The sequence below is a fragment of the Protopterus annectens genome, chromosome 8.part1 (genome assembly GCF_019279795.1).
Source record: "Protopterus annectens isolate FY-2018-M chromosome 8.part1, PAN1.0, whole genome shotgun sequence".
NCBI lineage: Eukaryota > Metazoa > Chordata > Ceratodontiformes > Protopteridae > Protopterus > Protopterus annectens.
This window is the reverse complement of record NC_056742.1, coordinates 305,968,152-305,995,201: the sequence shown is the minus strand read 5'-3', so window position 1 is coordinate 305,995,201 and position 27,050 is coordinate 305,968,152. Positions and strand designations below refer to the sequence as shown.

At 36.5% G+C, this 27,050-nt stretch overlaps 1 protein-coding gene across 1 annotated transcript in view; it reads left to right on the top strand.

The window, feature by feature from the left end:
* MYLK3 (myosin light chain kinase 3) overlaps positions 1 to 27,050 on the top strand; it is a 391,843-nt gene that overhangs the window by 158,057 nt on the left and 206,736 nt on the right. The window contains exon 7 of the mRNA XM_044081894.1: positions 18,150 to 18,259. Within this exon, the coding sequence (XP_043937829.1) occupies positions 18,150 to 18,259 (110 nt within the window). The remainder of the gene's footprint in view (positions 1 to 18,149; positions 18,260 to 27,050) is intronic.

The window sequence follows — 27,050 nt, the reverse complement described above, 5'->3', positions numbered from 1 at the left end:
AGAAGTGGTATGGAGTATTTTTTTTACTGTGAGAATGATATGTAGAATTTTCAAAGTGGTGTGGATTCTTATTTACTGTGAGAATGATATGGAGGAGTTTTGAAGTGATATGGAGTTTTATTTACTGTGAGAAGGATATGGAGCAGTTTCAAAGTGATATGGATTTTCATTTACTGGGAGAAGGGTATGGAAGAATTTAAAAGTAATATGATGGAGCTTTATTTACTGTGAGAAGGATGTGGAGGAGATTAGAAGTGGTATGGAGTAGTTTTCTTTTTTACTGTGAGAAGGATATGGAGGAGTTTAAGGTTATTGACCTGCCTTAAGAGTCTGGAGATGAGTTGAATTATTAGGAAGACAGACATGAGCCCTCCAGTAGCTCTCTCATTTTTTGAGTTGGGCCTGAAAAGGTGGTGGTATTGGAACCTGCACTGCAGGGTGCTATCACAGTTCTGAAATCATGTTTCAGTAATTACACAAATATCAATATTTTCAAGAGTTAGGAATAAGTAATTCTAAGGAGTGCAACTTCCTGTTAAGACTTCTAGCACTGAGAAATGCTACATTTAGTCTTGATTTTGTCAAGCTACGTGGGTCATTTGAGGTGACAGACCTTGCCTAAAAAAGGCACAATGAGGGAAGAGAAAGTCCTGTCCAGTATATGGAAGCTGTGAGAAGAGAGATGCAAGCCATCCCTAGCAAAAAAGTTAGGGTTGTCAGTCATCTCATCCTAGGCTGAGATATATTGCCCCCCTCCCCCTTTGAATGACACCAGCAGCTAAGCTAATGGATAAAATCAATTAACTTTTGATTGAATTGTTACCTCACTTTCGGCAGTGGTAGGATACTGCTCAAGATTAATTTCATATCTAGGTCCAATGCATATTCAGACAGCTCCATCATGTCCTTCTTCTTATGGTCTAAGGGACTGTGTCTAACATCATTCAATCTTACATGCACAGTGACCAGGTCATAAGTATACCTAGGGTGAAGGAACTTGAGGGCCCTAGTGACACTGTGAATCCTGACACCTGAGAGACAGCTAGCCATCACCCTATATCTGATCAGTCTGATAAGTGGAGCAACTGTGTGTCTTGACTATGGAGTCACCTATGACAAGGACATTGCCAGCTGTATTGTCTTGGCCTTGATACCTTAAGGACATCTGCTTGCCAAATGAATGACTAATGAATGTAGTTTTGTTAGGTTGTGCTTTATGCTGCTATCATGATCTGTTAATGAGGAGTTGAGTGTAGGAGGTAGGTTTGGGACTTTAGTTGATGCCTAGATCAAGGTTTTTGAGGAGGCTTGGATAAATATTTCTAATTGCATCAGCAAATGGCAGTTTTATGTTGACAGTCTGGGGATGTTGCATAGATGTGTGTGAGAGTAAGATACTCTTGTTCAGTATATGCAACTGGTTTTGTCAGTGTTTATTCCTCTCACAGAAAGACTCCCTTGAGTTGAGCAAAAGTTTGTTTTAAGTGAACATGTGACAGTTCTTACACTGCCTTAAGAAATGAATGCTGTAAGCCTAGCAGTAGAAGGTAGGTAAATAAGTTGTCTCCCCATTTTGACCAAGGCAGCCATGTACTGAGAGCCAGTGAAGGAAATGAAGATATGCTATGGGAGAAATTTGTTGAACTGGTGATGTTTCACTCACTTATCCATGCAGATAAGCACAGCTACTAGCTGGGCTGTGCAGACAAGTACAGGTAAGAGAAAACTTTCACAAGTAAGTGTAAGCTGTTTATACAGAGCAAAAGTGGGTGCCTAACTCACAGGATTTATAGGAAGATATGTTTCCGCTAGTGGTATGTAAGAAAAAGAAATTACCTGCACACACTACCGGCTATGGAGCTGCAACAGCAGTAAATAGTAAACAAGAAAACAAAAGAAATAATGGAAAAATAAGTGAAACAAAGCCAAAATGCTCACAGCTACCCAGCATATGCAACAACTTGTCCAACTCTCATTTAGAGTAAGTACCACCACATCACAAGATGGCTCCTACACAAACAAAAATATTAACTGAGAAAGTGCAGAGGGCAGTAAAGCAATGCAGAACAATAGTTTAAAATGGGAAAAGGGTAATTTTATAAATTTTATGCAAACACAAAAGTGTACTTTCCTGAGCTTTCTTCTAAAAATCAGCAAGTCCAGCGGCACTTATCTAAGCTTACAGAGAACAAAGCCTTCCACAGTCTGCAAGAAGACAAGGGTTGAGCTATACCAATCCTCTAGTAGAAATGCAAATTTGGAGACCATACATAGTCAGGATTTTCCCAAACTGGGAACTCTAGAGCTGTTTGAGAGAATACAGTCCTCCATCTCTTGCGCTTGACTCTGCAGGGCAGTAGGAGGTATCAATGGATGCAGTCTCCTTTACAAATTCCTCCCATTCCTGCACACTCCACAGCTCATCTTAAAATGCAGGGAAATAAGACTAAAACCCATTCTTATTACCCACTACTGACTAAGAAGAGTTTTAATTCAGTTTCTCTGGTTGCTAATACTACAGTAAACTCTGCCATTACTAGCCAAGGATTTCCCCTCAAGCTGGCTTTATAAAAGGCTTCACCTGAGGCCATGGCTTCTGTTATAAGTCATTTCATTCCACTAAGTTTGCTGAAGTCTCAGAGGTTATTTTTAACACTTTATTTTCATATATATTCAAAATTACACACTCTGCAATCCTCAACCACGGTGCATGTTTTATTTTGCATCAGAACCTCACTGTTTCTCATTGCTATTCTAGTTGTTTTCACCCCACCCTTCTTTTTCTCCCACCACTCTCATTTTCTTCTGCCTTATAATGTCTAGAAATGTCTTGTCTGACTCTTTTTTTCTGACAATTGCCCTTGTTGCTGTTATTCTTATCATACAGACTGCTTATTCTTGCCAGCCCTGCCCCCCAATTCATTACTTATACCTCACATGCAAAATTCCTAGGAGTTTTTTTCCCCTCTTTTCCAAATATCTCTTTCAGATGTCCAGGGCCTTTGTCCAGTTATTTTGTACCCAGAAACACTCCCAGAATATACTTTTAACCCTGTTTCTTCTGCCATGCACCTCCAGCATCTCAAACTGTTTTTAATTCCTCCTTGTATAATATTTAATGTTAAATCTGTAATATCTGCATCATTCTTAATATCTGATTTGCCACCCCTTGCATTTCTGTTTCTCCGGTGTTATTCTGAGGACTTTTCACCATTCAGCTTCCCCAATCTGCAACATTGTTTCCTCTCCTCATCATTTCCTTATCACGTTCTTTGTGGCTTCCTCCACATCTCCCTCAGGTCTTCATAAATCATTCTGCTAGGAAGTTAGTCATTTACAGATAAGAACCAGAACCTCTAGAACATCTAGAAAGACATAGGAATATCATTTATGGGTTAACTTACAAAATATGTTAGAAAAAAATGATCACTTCGCATAAAGGTAATTGACTTTCCTTGTCATTCATGAGAACAAGTTACAAAAGGAAGGTTATAGTGTATATTAATGTATAAATACCGGATGTCTATGTACATACTTTAGTTTGTTTGGTTTGTTATTCGTATATTCATATTTAAATGCTTTAAATATATGTTATCAATTTGTAAATCTATAATGTAAATTATCTTATATATGTCCATGTGATTGTTTTCATTATAATCAAAATCAATAAAACTGTTAAAAAATCATTCTGCTTTTACCTTTTCCTTGTTTTTTCACATTCCCCATGGGGTTCGCCCTTCTTTTTTTATCTTGGGATATTGAGTTTCTCCTTCATCCCTCTTTTCCAGACATTTTCTCTCAGACTAATATATGTTCGGCATTCACTTTGTGTTGACCCAAATTCCTGTATTAATGCATATTGTGTCTTAATACTGTCATTCCACTCCTTCCTTTGTGAACTTCTGCTCTGCTCTTATACTCTTTTCCTTCAATTTTCTACTTGTTTCTTCCCTATTAAAGTGTCCCATTCTTCCTTCCTCCCATATATTGCTTTCCTTCCCCTGTCCCCATGCCATGTACCTCTTTAGTATCTCAGCATTCACTAGTTTATATTTTACCCGCCATCTTGTTTGCCTTTTCTTCTCTTGTGTATTGGTCTCCACCTTATTCTGTATCAACCTAAGTAAGTTATATTGCTAAAGTCTGCATGGGTATGTTTGGGACTCCCTATCTCTTCTTCTTCCTACTCAATCTTAACATGTTATTGTGATGCTTCTCATGTTCCCTTTCTCTATCCACCCTTCTAAGTCCTGTAATTTTAGTGTTTTGGGCTCTGTTTGGTCTACTTTCTTAATACATGAGCTATAACTGGGAGAACCAACATTCTTACCACATTGATTCTACATAGTTGTGTGTATGTTTTATGCACGCCCATCTCCAGTACCCCCTGTATTTTCTCCTTTCCCAGAATCCTTTTGTATCATATCACTTACTGTGTGTATTCTGCACATCCTCCCAGACATTTGGGGTATTTCTTCACCTGAATGTGTCCCACTCCCCCCTTTCCTTCTCCTGCTCCTATCCAGACTACTTCTGTCTTTTTCTGTTTGCATCTAAGCCTTGTAGCCATTTCAAACCATGCAAAAACTGGCATTATTTCCTCCATGGCCATCTCGATGTTCTATGACATAAATACACAGTGATCTGTGTTCAATAGGAACACTGACCATACCACTGTTCTTCCTTCCATTTGTACTAACTTTTCCCCTCAGTTTCATTTCCAGCTCTTCTGTGACTAATATGAAGATCCCTGGTGAGAGAGGAAACACCTCTCTGGTCCCCCTCCCTATTTTTAGTGCAATTGAAACTCCTCCATTTTCCATTAACTCTATTTCTTGCTCATTGTAAATTGCCTTTATCATGCCTACACATTTTTCCTCAGTTGTTTTTTTCTTGTATCTCCCAGAGGAATTCCCATCTGACTGCCAAAGGCTTTTTATTGACCAAAAAGACCATCCATGTCTGTGTTCCCCCCTTTGCACTTTTTTTTTTTGTCCACAAACTCCAGTAGGTCCCACTAATTCATTTCTGCCCTTCTTCCTTTCACAAAGCCATTATTGCTAGCACTTTTGCCATTACTTTGATATCTGCATTTATTAAGAAGATTGGAACTGGTCTGGAATCCCATACTTCCATCCTGTCTCTCCTCTCTTTCAAGGTAACTATTACCTTGCTGGTTTTGTTGGGTTTATTATTTACCCCATTTCAATTATCTTTTTATACTTCTCCTTCACAACTGTTTATATTGCCTCTCTGTCTCACTAGTAGAACCTTACCAGGTATCTGTTTGGGCCTCTGTACCTTTCTGTCATTCATTGCCATCACTACTTCTTTGATCTCCTCCAGTAAGGATTTTGCATTCAGTTTCTCTGCTTAGTATCCCTCTCCTCCATCTGTAACATTCCAAAATGGACTTACTTTTCTTTCTTTTGCTCCTCCTATTTTTGTTGGTAGCATTCTGTAAAGGTTTCTCTAACGCTGCTGTCCTCCTCTATACTCTTTCCTTCTTTCCCATAATGCTTTGCACCTCTCTCTCTCTTACTAGTTCATCTTTTTATGCTGAATCACTAGATGTTTCCCCTGTCCCTCCCCAGTTACTCATCAGTAGCCCTCCCAGTACCACTGCAGATGTTACCTTTCCTTCTAGTTCAGTTTTCATTTCTGTTCCTTTGTCCTTACTGCTCTCATGTCTGTACACCTTTACATATTCCCCTTTATATCTTGCTCAGTTCTCCTTTCAGTATTATCTCTTCCTCATCTTGCCTCATTTTCCTCCCATCCTTTCTTACGATTTTTTCCCGAACTGCTGCTTTGATTCCATCCCACCAGTGTTTCCCCAAGTCTGTTTTGTCCACAGCGTTCTCCTCCTCTGTCTTCTGTTTTTGCAATTGTTGTGTCCTTTCCTGGTTATTCTACTTGTCCTTCACTCATCTCTGTGATGGCCCTGCACTTGGTCCAGTAGTCAAGGAGCCTCATGCCTATACATTTTTCCTCAGTTGTTTTTTTCTAGTATCTCCCAGAGGAATTCCCATCTGACTGCCAAAGGCTTTTTATTGACCAAAAAGACCATCCATGTCTGTGTTCCCCCCTTTGCACTTTTTTTTTGTCCACAAACTCCAGTAGGCCCCACTAATTCATTTCTGCCCTTCTTCCTTTCACAAAGCCATTATTGCTAGCACTTTTGCCATTACTTTGATATCTGCATTTATTAAGAGCAAACAGAGACCACAGTCACTCTGGGGCTGGTTTCTCGTTCTTTCTCTAGATCTCCAATAAGACTCTCCATTGGCACAGCTATAGGGTTGAGATCTCAGCTGAGTGGCCAACCAAGTCCTCCAGCACCCTCTCTGTTCAACCAGTGCTTCGTGTTCCTGCCCAAGTAGCTCACACACACACACACACACACACACACACACACACACACACACACACACACACACACACACACACACACACACACACCTGGGAAAGGCTGGCACAGGTTTACTACTATGCCCCCTTCTGCCTAGACATAAGGTAGTTTCTACCACCACCAGCCAGTACTTATCAGCTACTTTAAGGCCCTTATCAAAGGGTGTCCAATCTTACTGTGTAATGTTACTATTAATCCAAATGATAGTTTGACCAAGAGCCAAGCTATTAGGAGTGGCCTGTACAGTGTCACCAAACAGATATGCAAGTACCCTAAGAGCTTAAATATCTCTAAACAGACCAGCCACAATTGAAATTTTTAAATATATTTAATAATAAACAATAAAAGAACAAGACAACACTAAATATGTATTCACAGTGACATCAGAGTTCAAAATCACAGGAAATATTTAAAACAATGTTGCAGGACTGTCACAAATAAATACAGAAAACATCTAAACTAATCTTTACTATTTTCCTAACTGAATCTAAGAGAAATTACTGTACCCTAGTTAACCTGCTTACAGCAAGACAAGTGCAAAGGTGGTGAGTGGATGTTGTCAGGTCAAAGACAAATGCAAAATACCCTGTATCTCTATCTCAGAGATTTCTTAAATTAATATCTCAAATATTGCTGCTGGGATACTTGCAGCATGACATCACTTTTTGTCACCTCACTTCAGTTCCCAGGCTCACAAACAACCACTACTGATGCAGCATCTAGCATCTCCCTGTGAAAGTAAATAGCCTTCAGATGTTTTCAGCTGCTAGAGACATAAATCAATAAAACACTTGCAATACAATCCAGAAGGCTCCCTAGTTCTAGACGTCCTGTCTCCTTGCTGCATTGAAACTAACTTTTGAAGCACAATTATAAAACAATTTAATTTCAAATATTTTCTTGAAGTTTTGCAAGTTAACCCTCTACGTTCTAATTCCCACTGTTAAAACATGTACATTTACACAGGTACAATAGTTTATATACATTTATGTTATTTCCCAGTAGGGTACACAGTGGACACATCCTAAAGCTCAGTACTCTACCAACACATTGCTGTACCAGCAGCTTGATATACAGACAATGTACAGTTATAATATAACACAAGCAATTGCATCCTGATGATATTCACAAATGACATATAACTATTTATAAAATTCCAGATAGCTGTGCTGGCAGTATCTCCTTCTGTCACACTTCTGTAGAAATCATATTAATATTCACTAATGACATATAATTATTTACAAAATTCTAGATAGCTTGGCTGACAGTATTTCCTTCTGTGACAGTCTCCATCCTAATTTCTCCCATTATTCCTTTTCTGTCCTTATTGTGATTGCTACTACTGGATGATCTGATATTTATCCCTTCTGTATTTCTGCCTTCTCTACCATTTTTTATAGTTTCCTGTTTCTCTAGTATCCTATCCAGTTTACTAGCTTGAATCAAACAGTTTATTTTGAATGTGTACTCCCTCTTTTTGCGTTATATTTTTCTTCATATATCCTTAATTCTGCTTCTTCCGGTTTTCTTTTTTAAGTCTCTTTTTTATCTTTATGTACTCAGTTTTGCCAAAAGGTCCATCTTTCATGGGATCTAGTGTGACACTGAAGTCTCCTCCATTGATTTCCTCTCCATCTTTTTTTATCTTAATCCATTCTTCAAAAAAACTTACTGTAAATGTCCCCTGTGTCCTTGTTTGCAGCACACTGATTCCCTATTAGCTATTTCCTTCCATTTATTTTCCTTTCCAAAATGATCTATCTACCCTCCCCAATTTTATACCTCTTTCAGTCACTACATGCATTATTATCATCATTATCATCAGCCCCCTTTTGCCCATTTTTCTACATGGGGTCAGGGAATTGTAACTGTTGCCATCTCCCTTGATTTAGTGCCACACTCCTGCCTTCTTCAACACTCATGTCAGACTGTCGGAGATCTTCTTTCACACAATCCATTCACCTCTTTGCTGGATGTCCTCGCTTCCTCTTAACTTCTTCCTGTCTGTCCCAAATCTTCCTCTCCAGATTGTCTTCTGCATTTCTGCATGTGTCCAAACCACTGTAATCTGTTCTCTTTGATCTTTTCTGCAATTGGAACTACTTTGACTTCTGCTATGTCCTCATTTCTTCATCTGTCCCACAGTGTGCATCCTATCACCCTTCTCAGCACTTCTTTTCCATCACCTCTAGCTTCTTCAACTGTTCTGCCTTTTCTGCCCAGGTTTCTGTACCATACAGTCACTACATGCAGCCCCTTGAAAATGGTGGTCATTCACCTCTTGCCTTCCCTCCGCTTTACTGTCTATTTATCCCTCGGGATACTGTGGGTTCATGATCTTTGCTCCTTTTTGTACCTTTAATTTGGCATCCTGAGCATTCACCTATGTACCTCTTTACCTTTTTCATTTTGATCAGGTGTGAAGTCCCCTATATCCCAGGTCTTCACTTTCTGTCTGTAGTCATCACTTTCTGTTCTCTTTGGTGTTATACCCCCTTCCCCCATCACTGCCCTTGAACAGCTCTCCCTTCCTGGGTTTCCCTGTCCAGCTGGATCTTCTGTCCTTTGCTTTTACCTATGCCCCCCTCACAGAGTTGTATTTTCACCTCCAACCTGGGATTTGAGAGGCTCTGGACTTGGGTCATTCACCTTGTCATTAAGCTCTCTTTTGACTCTGTCATTCTTATTTTCACTTATCCCTGGTTTCCTCCTGTCTGTTATTTGTTCCTGCTTATCTCTCCACTTTTGCATTTGATCTCACTTTTGTGACAGTTTCATGCCTTTCATTTCATTTTGCTTTAATACATTGTGGCCAAACATAAGACTGGTGTTTCCATAATTATTACTTTGGATACCACAACACTTTTTGCCTACTGATTAAAAAAGCTTACTTTTATACATAAATATAAACAGTATAAAAGGTGGTGTATCATAAGAAAGACCATGCAATGTTAATCTGTCTATTTGTTCCCCCTCTTTTTACCCTGTATCTTTCACTTATAGGTTCATAGGTGTTTACTAGGCTAACAACCACAAGGGCCTTTTTAAGCTTAGTCATACATCCCAAATCTCTGACAAGTTCTGGTACCCTTGATAAGTGTAAGCAGGGGCTTGGGAGATGAACCATTTACAGGTTGTCTGTGTCCATTAGAGACATAGGTGCCAAGCCAGGAATGAATTTCCTGTTCCCCATTCAATTGTCCAAGTTAAACTTGAATTGGGTTAGTCAGGAAGTTTCAACCTGCAAAACAGTTTGCTATATATATATATATATATATATATATATATATATATATATATATATATATATTTATAAGCATTCCATTACTGCTGGAGCACAGTGCATTAAATATATTTTTACCTTTGAATAGAGCCCAGTGTTCATAGAGTTCATTAGTCCTTTCACTCTCATGTACCCCCTTTTGCCCTGTCACTTCCATGGCTTTAGTTTCCAGTGACTGCATCCCTCATTTTTCCCTTGCATTGTCTCATTTTTTCTCTCCTCTCTCCCTGTATGACCACAATGTCTAGTTCTTTATGGCTTGTCTCCTCTTGATCTCCTCCTGTAGCCTGATTTTCTTGCCACTGCTCCATTTCACTTTTCTCTCTTCCATCCTTGACCCCCCGGCTTGCTCAGACCTTCTGGAGTCTAGCACTGGGTGTTTGAATCCCTTGAGGCTTCAGTTGCAGTCTCTTTCTTTGATGGTATGTTCTTATTATTATAAATCTATCCCTGATAAATACTGTGATTGCTTAAAGATCCTCCTCTTCTGGTGGATTTCTGCTCTGACCAACGTCTTGGTCTTCTTCCTGTATTTTTTGTACGCTGCCCTCATATTTCCTGTTTTCTGTCTTCTTTTTGCCATTTTTGTATGCTGCTACACGACTACGCCCAAGGTGTTGTCTGTCCCACCTATCTTTTTATATCACTCTGTGTGCCTTTGTTTACTTCCTCTTTACTTCATTTTTTCATTAGTGCCTCTAAATCAAATCTTACTGAAGACCCCTGTAGTTCCACCTCCGCTCTGGTTCTTTGCAAGTTTTTCTGCCAGTGAGATATTTGAATTTATTTCTGTTTGCCTATTAACTGAAGCTTCCACTGAGTATGATCTGTGTAACAAAATCTTGTACTTATTCTTCAGTGCTGAACTTAAGTCTGTTTCCCTTCCATACTGCAGTTAAGACGGCAGGATAGTTAAGGCACGCAGGAATTCTCTGGTTTTTCAATGGCCCCAACAAGTCAGCCATCACTTTTCTTTTTTATGCAATGAATAGGAATAATCCCCACTAGTTTTACAAGCATACAATTAAAGCATATCACTTTAAGGGTTCTGGCTTGTCTCATAATTTCTTCGGTAAGTTTATAGTTGTGCAGACATGTTAAGATTGTCTCTGCTGTCCTCCTTTTGCACCTCCCATTTTACCAACATGTGGATTCTTTGTATTATCGGTTCTTGTAATCTGGTTAAGTGAATTCTTGTTTGCAGCAATTCCAGCAGCATTCTTTCCAGTTCTGTATCCAAGACTTACTGTGATACTTCTATTACTCTTACATTGTTTTATCAGGCCTGTTTTCTAGGTAATTCAGTTTTTCTGTTTGCCACTGTAGTTTTGCTTTGTTCTTTTTATTTGTTTGCTTGTTTGCTCAGCTTCCAGGCCCCTGCTTGTAAATGTTTCATCTCCTAAACCCCTGTTTACACTTATCAAGGGTACCAGAACTGTTCAAAGACTGGGATGCATGGCTGTGCTTAAAAACACCCTTGATGATGTTAGCCTAATACACACCTATTACCCTATGAACCTATGTTTCTGTCAGCCTTCTACTGTGTTCCTACCCCTCTGGTCTTGGTGCTGCTCTGTCCTCTTTCAACCCTGGATTATTTATTTCAGCTAATCCACTTGTCTTTGCTGATTGCTTATTGTTTCCTTGTTTCCATTATAAGGCCTACATCAACACTTACTACCATCAGCTTTTGGAACACTTTACAAAGCTATTCTTCCTGTGGAGTGGCTTTAAACTCTGCCAGATATTGCGCCCTTTTCTCATCATTCTCCATATTTTTTTTACCTGGAACTGGTTAATTAATTACTTTTTTCTTAATCTTTTGTCCATAACTCTGAACCTAAGCAACCATCTTACTTGGGGTTTCTGGCACTCTCACAAGTTTCAGAGGTTATTGAGAGCTACTAGGAAGTCTTCCACTTGACAGGCCTGGGTGTCCAAGTGGAAGCAGTCTCCATTTTGGCAGAGAGGTATCCTGCGTTGTCCCAGTCATTCACTTTGTAGATGGTCCTGACCTTCTTCAGTCACCTGTATGAACTGAGCCTCAGTTATTCTGTAGAAAAGCTGCATGTCACTATCTTTCCACATAATGACCTTGTGGAGGGCAGAGTTGTAACGCAACACTAGATGATCAAGTTGTTTCTTAATGGAGTGCTATATTTACATCCTCCTTTGAAGAACCCTGCCCCTGTGTAAGATCTGAACCTAGTGGTTGATAGGCTTGCCTATTCACTTCTCCAACCTGCTAGCTAGTAGCACTCTATCTCATTTCATGGAGAATTAATTTTCTAGTGGCCATCACATTTGTGCAGAGAATGTCAGAGTTTCAAGCTGTTATGCATAAATAAAAATATCTGGTCTTTCACAAACAGAAAGTGTCTATCAGTATGAATATGCATTTCCTTCCAAAGGTGCTTCCAGATTTGGCCCTGAACCAGTCTATCAATCCCCTAGTTTTCTTTGGAGGGGCAGAAATTAGAGAACAAAGATAATATCCCATCTGCATGCACAGCAAGAGTTCAGGTACTACCTGAAAAGGGGCATGATTTTAGGAAGATGGACCAGTTTTCAGTTTTCTTTGCATAATGCACAGAACTGACAGTTGTCATGCAGATAACTTCCAAGCAAAGTGTTAGCTACATTATCTTCTGCCATGATGTGGCAGTCATGCACACTGGTAAATGCTGCTGTCACTGCTCACTCACTAAAGGGGAAGTAGTCTCCAGTGCTTGCTTCTCTGTCTCATATCTTTTTGATTTTTATTGCTAATATTCACCAAACTTTACTAGCTCAACTAAAGCTCTAGGAATCAGGCCTCATTTAGGGAAATGGCTCTCCAAGATTCAGCTTGCTAATGTCAGTCCTTGTGTGGTCCTCTTGCCCGTTCCACCACAGTGACAGTGCCAATCAAAGACTTATCAAGGAGGAGCCATGATGTTAGATGTAGCAAATATGTTCTTATTATACCAGTTAATGTATGACAGGACCCTGCTTGATGGGACAAGAATAACTTCTCTCCATTCCTATGTGGATCGGTGTCTCTTACACCTGTCTTGAGTGCTGGAGCATCTTATAAGTCAGGCAAGTATATATTTGTGCATTACTTCTTAGAAATGTGGGTGTCAAATCATGCCTTTATTTGCGATCAGATGTTCTTTAGTGGAAAGGTGGTGAACAACAGATTCTGGATCTGTGTGCGCTTAGCTATTCAGGGTGTTATGTCATAGCATGCAGCAAGAATGAACCCAAGGGCATCAACAAACTACATCCTCACAGCAGAATTGAAGTGCAAGCTGTGACTACATCAGTAAATTGTAACAATGCAGACTTAAGAGAGTCAAGTGACTCAACAAATCATTAACTACTGCATGTGGATGAGGAAGCCTCAGACAGTGCCACAGCACAGAGGTATAAAACCCTGAGTGTGGCCCAGGTGTCTTAGATTTGATTAGTGGCTCAGGGATCTGAGATGCTGGCAGAGAAAGGTGGGCATACCCATCCTGGAATGTGGAGAGAGGGCCATGTGCGTCAGGCACACTAGCGTGACTGATTTCTGTGGTGGAGACCTGAAAAACAATTGTGAAGATGATACCAGTGGTGGGATGTCCTGATGACCAAAGTCCTTTAGGATGTGAAGGGCTGATAAATGCTGATGTCCAGTGCAAGTCCCATCCTTATGGATGTGTCACATTCCTGTGTGCTGTGACATAACACATGAAGTGTCTAAGTGCAGCATCTCTTTTATAGGTTTTCTCCCTATCTGATGGGAATTCTCTGTCCCAGTCAGATTTTACAGAGGTTATCTTTCCTCTCTTAAGGGTTTTGTGTTTGTAGTAGGACTCCTTGGGTAGGATTGTATATCACAAGCCATAATTGTAGGTCTGAACAAGCACTAAACCCAAGAGCAGAAGGTGTGCTTTCATTCATTCCTTTGCAACAATGTCTCTGTAACTACACATATATGAATATGTTCAAGTTGCTGGATGGCTTCAAGTTTGGGCTGTTTTTTTTTTTTTTTTTGTTAAAACTCATGGTGTTGAGTAGAGACACTTTAATGTTTATAAATTATGTATGTATGTTTATGCGTTATACATTATCCTTGCACATCATACAGCTATTGAGCAAGTCAAAATAGTCCTATTTTATGTACGTATGCTGTACATATCAAAGCTGTGTCCCTATACTATACCGTTTATGTCTTAGCCAATGTTAAATTGCGTTAATACATCCTCATATGTATCTTTCCGATATCATTATTGCTTAATTTTTGGAGATGTTATCCCTGGGCCTTCCCAGAAAATGGTTAACAACCCAGTTAGACTCTCCAAGTACAAAAATGTCAAATAAAATAAAAAATATACATATAAATAAAAGTAAAATGTAATCCAGATTAGAATTTATTAAGTTGGAATATCCAGCAGATGAACTCTGCTTAAAAAGGCACTATGAGTGCAGCAAAGCATTTATCCAGAATACTAAAGACTTGATAAAAGAGGTACATATTACTCCTGGCAAAGCAGGAAGGCTTGCCAGCCATCTCATCCCAAGCTAGATACATACTGGATCCTCCTAGAATGACACCAGCTACATGTCCATTTATCTTATCTTTGAGTCTCAGCATCATTCTTTTTGATGGTAACATGTACCATTTAAGACCAGTGTCATGCCTGCCATAGGCACATGTCTAGGAGGCTCAGTTATATCCTTCTGCATGTTTTTTCTGGGTAGAATGCCTAAGGTAATTCGCCCCACATGGGACACTACCTGGTCAAAATTGTGTTTTGCATGATCTAAGAAGCATTTTTACATCTCAGAACCTGGCTCTGGAAAGACAGCTAACAGTCACTGTAGTCTTGCCAAGCCTGGTGAGGATGTTTCTGTGTGCCTGGCAATAGTTACCCATTACTAAAACATTACCATAAGTGGACATTGTGTCAGTGGCCTTAACAGCTTGGAGTCTGCACCTTTGTAACTCTTAGAAATATGTGTATTGACTGTGAGCATGCTGTGTGACCAAATGGAGTAGGTTTCTTAGTCCTTAGTCTTGGAAGCTTAGGCAGTGTTCTGTTGTTAATAATGTCCAAATACGAAAAGCAACAAGAGGCAACCACCGAACTTGCAATAATCCAGTCTCATAGTATAAAAAATATAAAATGTCTTTATTTAACGTGCACTAGGTAAGCGCTTTCACTGTCAGCTTCATCAGACCATAAAACTTTTTAAATGCTCAAACAGTTGCTTAAATAGCAAACGTGATGTTAAACTAATTATCCAATTAACTTTTAAAAATACAGAGTTGTATTAGTATTTTAAAATTCTGGTAATACACTCGCTAACTTTTCATAATAAAATATTAATACATTCATCCTACATACTAATTCCCCATAAAGTTAATCTGATTACTGGGCTATAAGCCAATTTAATATATCCAGTAGAAGAATTTATCCTATTGCAGAAATGCATTTATAACGGATACTTAAACTTCTAAGCTTCCGTTGCCCCTACTGTGAGGTGAGCAGATCCATTTGTATCTATATAGGCGTGAATAAAAATATATATAAAACCTTATTGGTTTACATAATAAAGCCAATATACTACTACAACATTAAGAAGTATAATAATGAGAACTAGAAAGTTTTATGCCATATCTTATAAACCAAATGCATAAAGTATAACATCGGCACTATAAAGTATCGCCTGATGTAGAGCCTTATTGATTTGCATAGAATGCCAAGGCACCATTACAACTATATATAATATTATGGCATTAGCAAAAAAATTTTTTATACTATGGCTCATAAGAATATAAAAATGTATATATAAAGAGATATGCAAAATGATATATTCTATATATGTTAAACCCTATCAATTACATAATATAATCAAAGCACTACTACAAATTTTGATTTTTGTGATGTAAGCATGAGAATTTATACTATGTCATGAGAACTAAATGCATATGAAAAACACATAGCATCATCACAATAATGCGTAGCTCCAACCCAACCAGCATATGTCAAATAGTACAATATAAGTCATAAGATGTTAAACTTGTACAAGTTACTATAAACTACATGCATATATTAATATGATACAGTATGTCAAGCTAACATATAGCACAATATCAAATAGAATCAAAAAGCTTAAATAATCATATGGCAAACAATATACATGGCCGTAAAGCAAACAGATCGAGTTAGTAGGGAATAAATCTAAATATAAATGCATGTTAAAGGGGCATATAAATGAAGTAGCAATTACATATGCAGCATAGGCTTTAATCTTACTTAATGGTAACTCGTCTGGTCCTTAAAATTGGTTTAATTGAGGCCCTTTCATTGAGCCCTTTTCCTTTATCTGCTCTCATTATAATAATCCAATTCACTTCTTTATTCTCTGTGGCGTTCCTCACATTATCTTCCCTGACATAGGTTGATATACATCAATAACCATGAATTTAAACACATGCTCACTGCCATTAAGCTGTACATGTTTAGCTAGGGCATTATTTTCATATTTTACCCTAATAGCATATAGATGTTCCCTCATTCTATTTTGGAATGCCCTATCGGTTTTACCTATATAGAATAAGGAACATACTTGACATATTGCTAGATAAACCACATGCATGGTACTGCAGTTAGCTGATACTTTAAAATAGAATATTCTGCCTGTGTCTGGATGTACGAATCTATCAGCTATATTTATATATGGACAAAAATTGAATCTACCACAAGGGTGAGTCCCGTATAATGCTTGGTTTTAGATTCATCTACTGAATAACATAGAAGTCTCTTAAGATTTGGTTTATTTTTAAATTGATATCTAGGTTTGTCTCCTACAATATTCTTTAAGTCCATGTCCGTGGTAAGAACACACCAATGTTGTTCTATAATATTCATAGTATCATGATTATCTTTTGTATAAAACATCGATATTTTTAGTGTCGATGCTTCAGTTCTAAGCCTATGATTCTCTTCTATATTATCAGAATAAAAAGGTGCTGCTCTGTTATGTCTCAACGAATCCATATTCTGTAAACCACGTTCTATCTCATCTTGTTTGCAACCACGCTTAATTAATCTTTCTTTAAACAAGTTGATTTCATGCCTATATCCTTCATCCATACCATTAAGGCGTGAAATCCTCATACCTTGCCCTTTAATAACATTATCAAAAATGTATTGCGGATGCATACTACGTCTGTGGAGGAATGTATTTTTATAACACTTCTTCCTATAGACCCCTGTGTTGATGAACGTATCCATCACTCTTTCAATATAAACATCCAGATATTCTATCCTATTATATGAGATGTTAGATGTGAATCTAAGGCATGCAGTCATATTATTCATCTGTAATATACACTCATTCAATGTTTGTTCATTTCCATTCCATAAAATAAAGACATCATCTACAAAACGACGATAAAAAGAAACATATGCTTTAAACCAAGATTTCAAGAATAATTGCTCCTCCTCCCATAGAGCTAGAAACATGTTGGCGTAGCTATTGGCACAAGAAGTGCCCATAGCCATACCATCACGTTGGATATACAATGTATTGTCAAATATAAAGCATTATTCTCAAGAATAATCTCAAGAAATAAGCATATGAGGTTGATTTTAGATGCAGTATACTCACTGTGTTTAGTGAGGTACCTCTTAATAAATTCAATACCCATGTCATTGGGAATCATCGTGAATAATGACTGCACATCTAAGGTCACAAATATCATGCCTAATTCCATAGGATTTGTACTACTAAATGTATGCAGGTCCATCAAGAATTGTTTTGTATCTTTAAGTATGGAGGAGGAGCAATTATTCTTGAAATCTTGGTTTAAAGCATATGTTTCTTTTTATCGTCGTTTTGTAGATGATGTCTTTATTTTATGGAATGGAAATGAACAAACATTGAATGAGTGTATATTACAGATGAATAATATGACTGCATGCCTTAGATTCACATCTAACATTTCATATAATAGGATAGAATATCTGGATGTTTATATTGAAAGTTCAGTAAATATGTACACAACTCTCAAATATTGAATGACTGAGATATCATTAACAAATATTTGTGGTAAGCTTGACACAGTTGCCACAGTGCCTCAAGATGCCTAGTGCTATCAGAGTGGCTACAGTAGGGGACAAGAGCTAACTGGGTTTCAGAAGTGACTAGGCTTTGGTAGGATGTTGTCACGGGAGGTGCTTTTCAAGATACTCTGTTGCCTAGATTAGTGTTAGAAATGATGTAGGATTATGTCTAGTTTTTGTAACACCACTGCAAGTGTTTCCTCTGCAAAGATTCACTGTTACAGTACGTAACCATGCAACTGTGCTTTACCATAGTTTGGGAAATAGGGAAATTGTCAGTGCGAGACAAACAAGCACTAGATGTGATTTTCGCTGTATTAATTTCATGTATTTCTTCTTTGTTTATTTAAAACAGGAAGAAGCAAAGAATGAAATCAATGTCATGAACCTTCTGAATCATGCTAATCTGATCCAGCTGTACGATGCATTCGAAACAAAAAATAATCTCACATTAATAATGGAATAGTAAGTTTACTATGTACAAATAAATAAGTCATATTTAAACTGCCATAAAAGTTCTTATTCCCATTAACATATTTTCATGAAAGCTGTTTATCACTTTATTTAAGAGTGCTTCAATGTACAGTATTTTATAGAATTCCTTCCTCTTATCGCTGGAAAAAAGTGACATTTTCCAAAGAGAAAAACAATGGGTTCTTGCCTTCTCTGCCTAGTTATAAGGGTCTATTAGATTATAATAAATCATAGTCAGCTGCATCCTGGTTTACAAAAATTAAACTGCCAAGCCAGCTCTGTAGCATAGAGGGATAAAGTCCTGATCATGGCCCAGGTGACAAGGGTTCAAGCAGAGGTCAAGTACTGGAGGAGCTTGCTGGGTAGAGTAAGAGGGAGTCACCAATGCCAGCTTACCCCCCCCCCCCGAAAGGAGGGTGGCACCTTAGTTTACGACAGTACTAACACTCATTAGAGTCTGGGTTCATAGGCTCATATGCAAATACTAGGCAATCATTCTACAGACTCTTACATGGCTATCTAATGACCAGACAGTGAGCAAAGGTGAGAATTAAACCCTCTACCTTGTGCCTGTGAGGTAAGTAAGCACCTTGACCATTAAGCAGCAAGACAACATGAATGGTGAGGGACAAACACCCAACAGGCAAAGGCTAATTGTGCTGTTGTTGGGACTGGCACCTTTGCAGAAATATGTGTCAGAAACTGATATTGTAGGAATCCTACTTGTTAATGCTACTACAAGGCAATGAGAGGCAGGGCAAACAAAAACCCAAGGCTTGCAGAGGATGCTGCTGCTATAGAAGCTAACCTATTTTGGTCCCTAGGCTGTGGGCAGTAAGGAAGTGTCCCATTCTTAGCCCACCCATTTTGGAGCATCTCCTGGTCTGCACAGGTAAGATGGAAGAAAGGACAAGACAACTGTGGGTTCCAAATAGTTTGCTGGTGATCAGAGGCCTGGTAGAACAAAAAAGTTTCAGATAAAAAAACATAGTGCCAGATTCTGTTTCAAAATAAAATGAAATTGTGTTTAAAAAAACATGTTGAATACTTCAAAAGAACAGAAAGAAGTATGCAAGTAAATGTTGGGGAGGGGAGGTCAGGGAGTGCTGAAGCACTGAGCCCCCCATGGTCCACCTGTAGAGGGATCTGCTGCAGCGTTCTCCATGACTATCTTATGTTAACTCTCAGGCTGTTCCTCTTAGTAAAGCTTTGTTTTATCTCTTTGGTGATAAAGTGGGATTTTCTGAACTATTACACTTCTTTGTAGGGTTGAGTTTCGAACAACTGTGTTTTTAGTCAACAAACAATTTGGTGTTTTATTCCAGGAATGAATCACTGTGTCTATCAAAAAGTGTTCACCTTGACACTACTGTATCTTTGAAATAATATCATAAAGTAACCTTCCTGTCTCTTAATTTCTGAGTTTACCATCCAGTGTCTATAGTTTGAAATGTTGTTGACTCTTTCTTTGGTAAATGTCTCAGTCATACTTTCAGTCCTTCCTTGTAGTGAGAATTTTCAGTTGTTGCAGCATTTTCTCATAATCTATCTCCCTATCATTCCGTGTTTTAGTCTCAATGCCTCCTGCAGTGCTCCTTCTCAATATCACATCTCAGGTATGTTTCCCAAAACAGTCCTCAGCAAAGAAGCAGAGGAACATGACTGATTAGTGACCTCCAAAGAGCCAGGATCACCTTCGCCTCTGAGATGGATATCCTTGCTACACAACATTGCATTTTATTTAATTATTTATTCAATGTATACCGTATGAATGCTAGAAGGATCAACAGCAACATTCTTGAACTACATGCATGGGTCCATACAAATACATCTATCATCTTAGCCATTACTGAAATATGGTTAATTCACCTTTTTTAGTTGGTCTTTGCACACTTGGAATGTATGATTTCTTCTTTCTTCTAGTAACATTCTATTAACTAATAAAACCACATTGCCCTCTTGGCTATAGCATTACGTCTTTTACTGAACATTTCATTATTATACAAACACCTTCCTATTGCTCTCTTTCCTCTATTTTTATCTTGAATTGTTAACCTGGACTCCTACCCTATATAATTCACCCTTATATATTTCATAGACATATTATACAAATAACTATGAAGAACTATTTACAATTGTCTTTACTGTAAATTAATGCTGTTTTATTTACATACATTATGTTAAATGTTTTATTTTACATTGTAACACTGTTTATGTCCTCGAGTTGCTCCTAAAAAGGTAAAGAAAAAAAAACACTCATCAACATTTAGGACCAAGACAGCCAAAAGTAGTAAAAAGGGTAGTATACTTGCTTTTGGTGCTGGGAAATCAGAAAGCTGTGGGTTCTATTACCACACCAGGTAGTTGAATTAATATTTGAATATTGGCACTGCAGTGCAGTATAAAGAGGGTGCTTCACTCCTGAATGTGCCATCCTTTGGATGAGATCTGTCAGAGTTGTTATTGGTAGCTCAGGTGGATGTAAAAAATCCCAAGCTACTTATTGAAAAGAGTAGGGGTCCTTTATATATAAACAAAAATAACTCTTATTTACAACATATTTACATATTTACAAATATTTACAAATGTGCAAATGTATAGATATACAAATCTATTTACACATATTCATAATTTCTTTTACACTAAGTGTTAATTTAGTATTAGACCCCCACACACACTGCTTTTTCCATAACACCATCTGATTTTATTTAATAGTGTTGGTAAAATCCATTTACCATTAAACATAATTTCACTTATTTCATTCCATTTAACCCATATGACATGAAATTACCTTTTAAATAGCCTTTCAATATATTCTTTAGTTCTATTCTTATAATATCAATATTTTATCTATTCATGCTTATTTTATCCACTTCTTTTATATCTTCAAAAAATCTTCTTTATATAGTTTTCCAGATAACTTTTTTACTCTTTTACATTTCAAAAACAGATGTTCTATAGTTTCTTCTTCTTGACAATGTAAACATATTCTGTCACTTTTCTTTTATATGGCATATTATCTATTACCAGTCTCCACAAAAATCTTGGCATTGTACTTTCTGATTACACCATTTGCTTCTTATTTTTACAGCTTTAATTTTTTTTCATCTGTTAGATTTTCCCATGGTTTTATATAGTAATGTTTCACCATTAGATTCTTATACTACACTTTTCCTATCTTTTCTATATAATTTTTTTTATTTTCCACAAAAGTATTTTTTTCTTGGTAACATTTTATTTCTGAATTTAGCAAATGAGTCTTTTTCTGAATGATAATTTATATGCTTTCCAAAAAAGGCAGGTTTGTTTTATTTTTATTGTTTTTTTCCATTGAATTCTATTTACATCTTTATTCACAAATTTTATACCTAACACAGAAATTTAATTCACTGTTAAAATACACCACCTGTCTTTACTAAGTCGCTTAAACCTGTATTTTTTATTTGTTTGAAGCCATCCCTATTCAACTCTATTTGCACATTTTGCAAATTACTTCTTTTATCCAAATTTTGTTTTTTGCAGTTGTTATAATGTCATCTGCATATGTTAACAGAACTGGAATTCTTAACCCTTCAGATGTTGTATACCCTGCCTCCTTCATTTTGTCATTTATTTCACATACTATCACATTCACAACTATTGCAAAGAGTATACAACTCATTAGACATCCCTGTCTTACAACACTATTCATATGTACCACTTATCTTAACTAACTATTTACAAGTATTTACTTTATTCTTACTACACTCAGACATAAATAATTTCCTGACTTTCTCACCTATATTTTTTATTACTACCCATAAGATTTCATGTTGTATCAAATGCCTTATTAAGGTCTCCTATCATGATTTTTGCTTCTTCTTTTCTGTTCATAATATCATCCACAGTTTGTTTTACTGTAATTAATAATTCTTTACAACCCTTCCCCTTTATACTGTATATACTATCTTCCATACTGTTTTTCATTTTGGTTTCAAATCTCTTTTTTATCATTTTCATAAAGATTTTGTAATCATTATTATTCAATACTACTGGTCTCCATTTTTTAATTGTCTTCTATCTTCCTTCTTTCTTATGATTTCTACTACATAATTATCTATACATAAAACCTTTATTTAACCATTCATTCAAAATCTTTTAAACATGTTTTTGCCAATTCCTTACATTTTTACACATTTCATACCTTATTCCAGCTGGTCCCGCAACAAAATTTATATTTACTTGCCCTAATACTTTATCTAGCTCATTTAAAGAAATCTCTTTTTCCAACTCTTTATTCTGTTTTTTTTTTTTGTGTTAACTTTTTTACTTTCCATGTTTTTTCACTACCTTTTTTCTTTAAACATTTCTTGTGCATGTTGTACTACTCTGTTCATAATCTTTTCCTGAGTTCTTTCTCTTTCTCCTTTTATGTTTTTATTTCTATCATTACACTACCATCTCCCTTTATGAATCTACTTAACTAATTCAGTGCTTCTTTTCTTTTCCATGTAAAAATATCTTTGCTTATATAACAATTCTTGTATTTTTTCTTGATTTTTTCATATAATTTTTTTCTTTGTCAAAGTGCATTCTAACATTTTATTCTAAATATTCCAGTGTATTGTTATATCTTCTTTTATATTTTACTTTCTCTACTTTTCTCACATCACATTGCCACTGTAAAAATTTTAAAACATTCTTTTTATATTTTTCCTTAAATATCATCCATCATTCAGATCAGTTTCTATAAAATGTTCTCACAGTAATACTAATCTCTGTCCTTCTTCTTTCCATGCTTTTTCATTTATCCTTTTTATTCAATTTCCTTTGTTATATAGCCTTTGTTTCCTTTATCTCTAGCTATATTGCAAGATGATCAGAAAATCTTATTTCAGCTATCTCCCATTCTCCTATAACTAAACCTTCTGATACTATAAAATAATCTATTTCAGTTCTATATATACCCCTTTTGTTAGTCCATTAATGCTTTGTTCCAAGGTTTTGACTAACCACATCTTATAACTACTAATATTTTTCTTATATCATTTCCTTTTTTTATGCTTGCCTCTTAAATCACAATTAAAGTCTCCTATTATTATAATATTCCTGTTTATCACTACATAGTCTAAAATCTGATGAGATAAGTTTTCCCTTTCTTTACAATTAGTACAAGCATATAATTTTAGAATTCTATATACTTGTTCTTTCTATTTTAAATCTACAATGGTTAATCTTCCCATTTGTGCTAAAGCTACATGTAATATCTTTACTGTATTCCTACAGAATACAGCTATTCCAAAACATCTTTCATTCCTAAATTCCAGATTGTATTTCCTCCCCATAGTTTCCTTGTTTGTAATCTTTCTTCATTTGTTAAAAATATTGTGCCTTCTAATATAATAGCATCAATATCACATGTATTAAAACTCTCCAAAATCCCTGTTCTTCCTACTATATTCTTAATACTATTCATATTTACAAAAAGCACTCTAAAATGTTAATTTCCCCTTTTCCTTAGATTCATGGTTTCATAAGTTCATAGCTAATTACTGGGCTAGCTTTTTTAATATGCCATTCTAAGCCTAGCCACTTTCCCTCCCAAAGGTGAGAATCAAACACTGTACCTACACATTAACCATTATACTAACCCCCAGTCATTAACTGTATATATTCTTTTTCATCCTTTTTTTTCTTTTGTACTTATCCTTCTAAATGTCTTTTTTCTGTTGTTTACCCTTTTACCATGAGAGTTCTACTTTTTTTCTTTTTACTACCTCCCAATTTATGTCTTCTTTTTTATCACTTATTTCAGAAACTTATGTTCTGTATTATTTTTCTCATCTCATTTTTCTTTCTATTTATACCACTTCTAAAATTTCTTCATTTTGTTTATTTTCTTCTCTTTCTTTTTTCTTACTCTTTTATTTTCATTTTTGCAGTCATCCATAAATGTCAATTTTTTACATTTATAACATTTAAATTCAACTTTTTTGCATAATGCCCCACTTCTCCACAAATATAGCATTTTCTTTTATCACAGTTACTTATCAAATGTCATTCTTTTCTACAAAAAAAAAACATGTTTTGGGTTGTCCCCAGTATTTTGTGATGCTCATAGTCCCCTGCACATTTATCATGCTTAGTATATGTATATTTTTTCTCTTTCGATGTTTAATATGGTATTACAATAAAATCCACCAATCCATAAACCCCTTTTATCATAAACTTTTGCAATGTCCAATACTTCTTTGCATAAAGTTTTCAACTATCCTTTCAAAGTCTCTCTTTCCACCTCTGTTCAAAATTGTACATGAATTTTCTTGTTTCCCTGTTAAATTCATTTACCACATAAAAATTCCATGTGTTACAGTCTTTTTTTCATGATCTCCAAGAAAATTTTCCATTGAAAAAACAGTCTCATGTCACAAAATGTTTCATTGTTAATAAGAATAAATTATCTTACCTCATGTGCTTTTAAACCCAAAGGCACTATTAAATTGTCTCACACTTCATACCTGTCCAGTTCTTTGTCTTCCTTACTTTGAATCCTTACCATGTACTTCTACTTTTTCATTTTCTTCTGTCTTCTTTTGTGCTACTTTCCTTTTGCCTTCTTTAACTTTCTCTCCATATGTTTCCTTTTCCATCTCACCATTATTCTTCAGTATTGTCTCTGCATCCTACTTTTGTATTTTCTCCATAATGCCCCTCCTGGAAACATCTCCTTAATTTTCTGGCTCACTCCCCATCACCATTTCTTTAAGTAAATCATCCCACAACCCTCCCAACTGAAGGGTTGTAATTTTACATCCAACATTTGCCAACTGATTTCCATCAAATACATTTCTTTGAAACATCTCCTCAGAATCCTGCATGCATTTTCTGATCTTGATATTTGCTTTCTCCTGCATTTCTCTCACCACTCCATTATCTCCTTCTCTCTCTATCTGCCTCCTTGTTTCTCCATGCTGCCTTTGCACCTGGAAAGGAAACAGGAAGTGCTCCTGCAAAATGGGTCACATTTGTATGAATGGTGAGTAAGGGAAGTTCTCCAATGCCCTACCCAAATTTCCCCTAGTGGTATATATACCACAAATCTTCCCTAAAAAAAAAAAAAAACACTGGTCTAGTTGGAATAACCCAGTCAACAAGGTGTAAATAAAAATAGATAAATAAATAAACCAGGGCAGAGATAAGTACAAAGAAAAAAAGTATTATGGAATGAAGTGTGACATATATCCCTAGCAACATATCTGATATAGGGGTACTACCTGGCTCATTAAGTGATTACAACCCCATATATCTTCTATGAAAAAATAATAAAATATGAAAACATATCTCTTATAATTATGTTCAAACTAAAAATAATTTTAAATAAACTGCAGTCAGCGCTTCACTACAGCTCTGTATCTAGACTTTACTAAAATTACTACCCCTTGGTAACACTGTACCATTCTTCAATGAAACCTTCCTACCTATTCTCAACTCACTAGTACCTGTCCAAAGAAAAACTGAAGCATATGTTCCTTGGCTAATGCATGACACACAACAAACTATATTAAAGTACAAAGCATGGGAACAATATCAAAAGGACCACTCACAAGTATCTGTACAGCACAACTAAAGTCTATGAAATCAAGAAAAAATAATAGATCAAAAAAGGTAAGAAGCACTACTTCACTGTTATATAATCATCCCACAAAACAATTCCTAAGCTACTCTGGAACTCCATGAACACATTGTTGACTTCAGATAGGAAACCACAACCAAGTCCACCTCCACATGAATCTGAGTATGAAACAGCTTGTAAATTAAATTCCCACTTTTTTCAAACAGCCATTTTTATTAAAAAAAAATATCAAAACTATCAGAATACAGAGCAGCATCCTTATATAGCTCTACACTAGAAACATTGAGTATTTTCTACCTACAGAGTCTAAGCAAGTCACATCAAAAGGCTGCTTCAAAAACTATAGCCAACTACTTTACGACCAGTCTACCTGGTGAATATCTTCTCTATGCTGCTCAGATGATATAATCCCAGTAGCTGTACTCATAAGCAGGTTAGTACATATCTATCTAGTTGTAGGACCATTGCAATACTATCTCCCCTATCTAAGCTGCTTGATAAATGTGTATATCATTGCTCATTTGTGTTATCATTACTGTGTGATTGTCAAACATTTAAAAAGAAGGATGAACTACCCTCGATTCCTGGGATGGTGCTCTCTCAGAGTTGTTAATATATAAGTAGTGGGGGGATCGGGGTGCAGGCCTCACTACTCTTTGATTTTTTTCATTCCCAAATGCTGTTGGAATTTGGGAACTTTTACTCATGTGTGATTGTTATCGTATGAGGTAGAACTTTTACTCGTGTGTGATCATTATTGTATGAGGCAATCACACATGAGGCAAATACTTGTTAGAGAGCAAGTTTTACAAATCAGCATACAGCAGTACCACCAGAATGTATGTATACCTTTTAGCATATACAAATTGTAAGACAGTTTTGTAATGTCTTACTATTGTTGAATACTGTTCCCAGGTGCCATTCTGTAACATGGGATATATCAGTCCTATGGGTTTTCCTCACTGATGTATCCCAGCTTCTGCAGCTTTGATAATGTGCACTTTTGATCAACTGTATTCATGGCAGTGTGACTTGAATAGCTGTGTTGTAGTTCAATAACATCATCCTTTTTAAGCACTAAGGCTGCCAACTTCCTCCAACACAAACTAGCATTTAGAATTACATTTAGCATTAAAAAATCATTCAGTTTATATCTATTTCAATGTCACA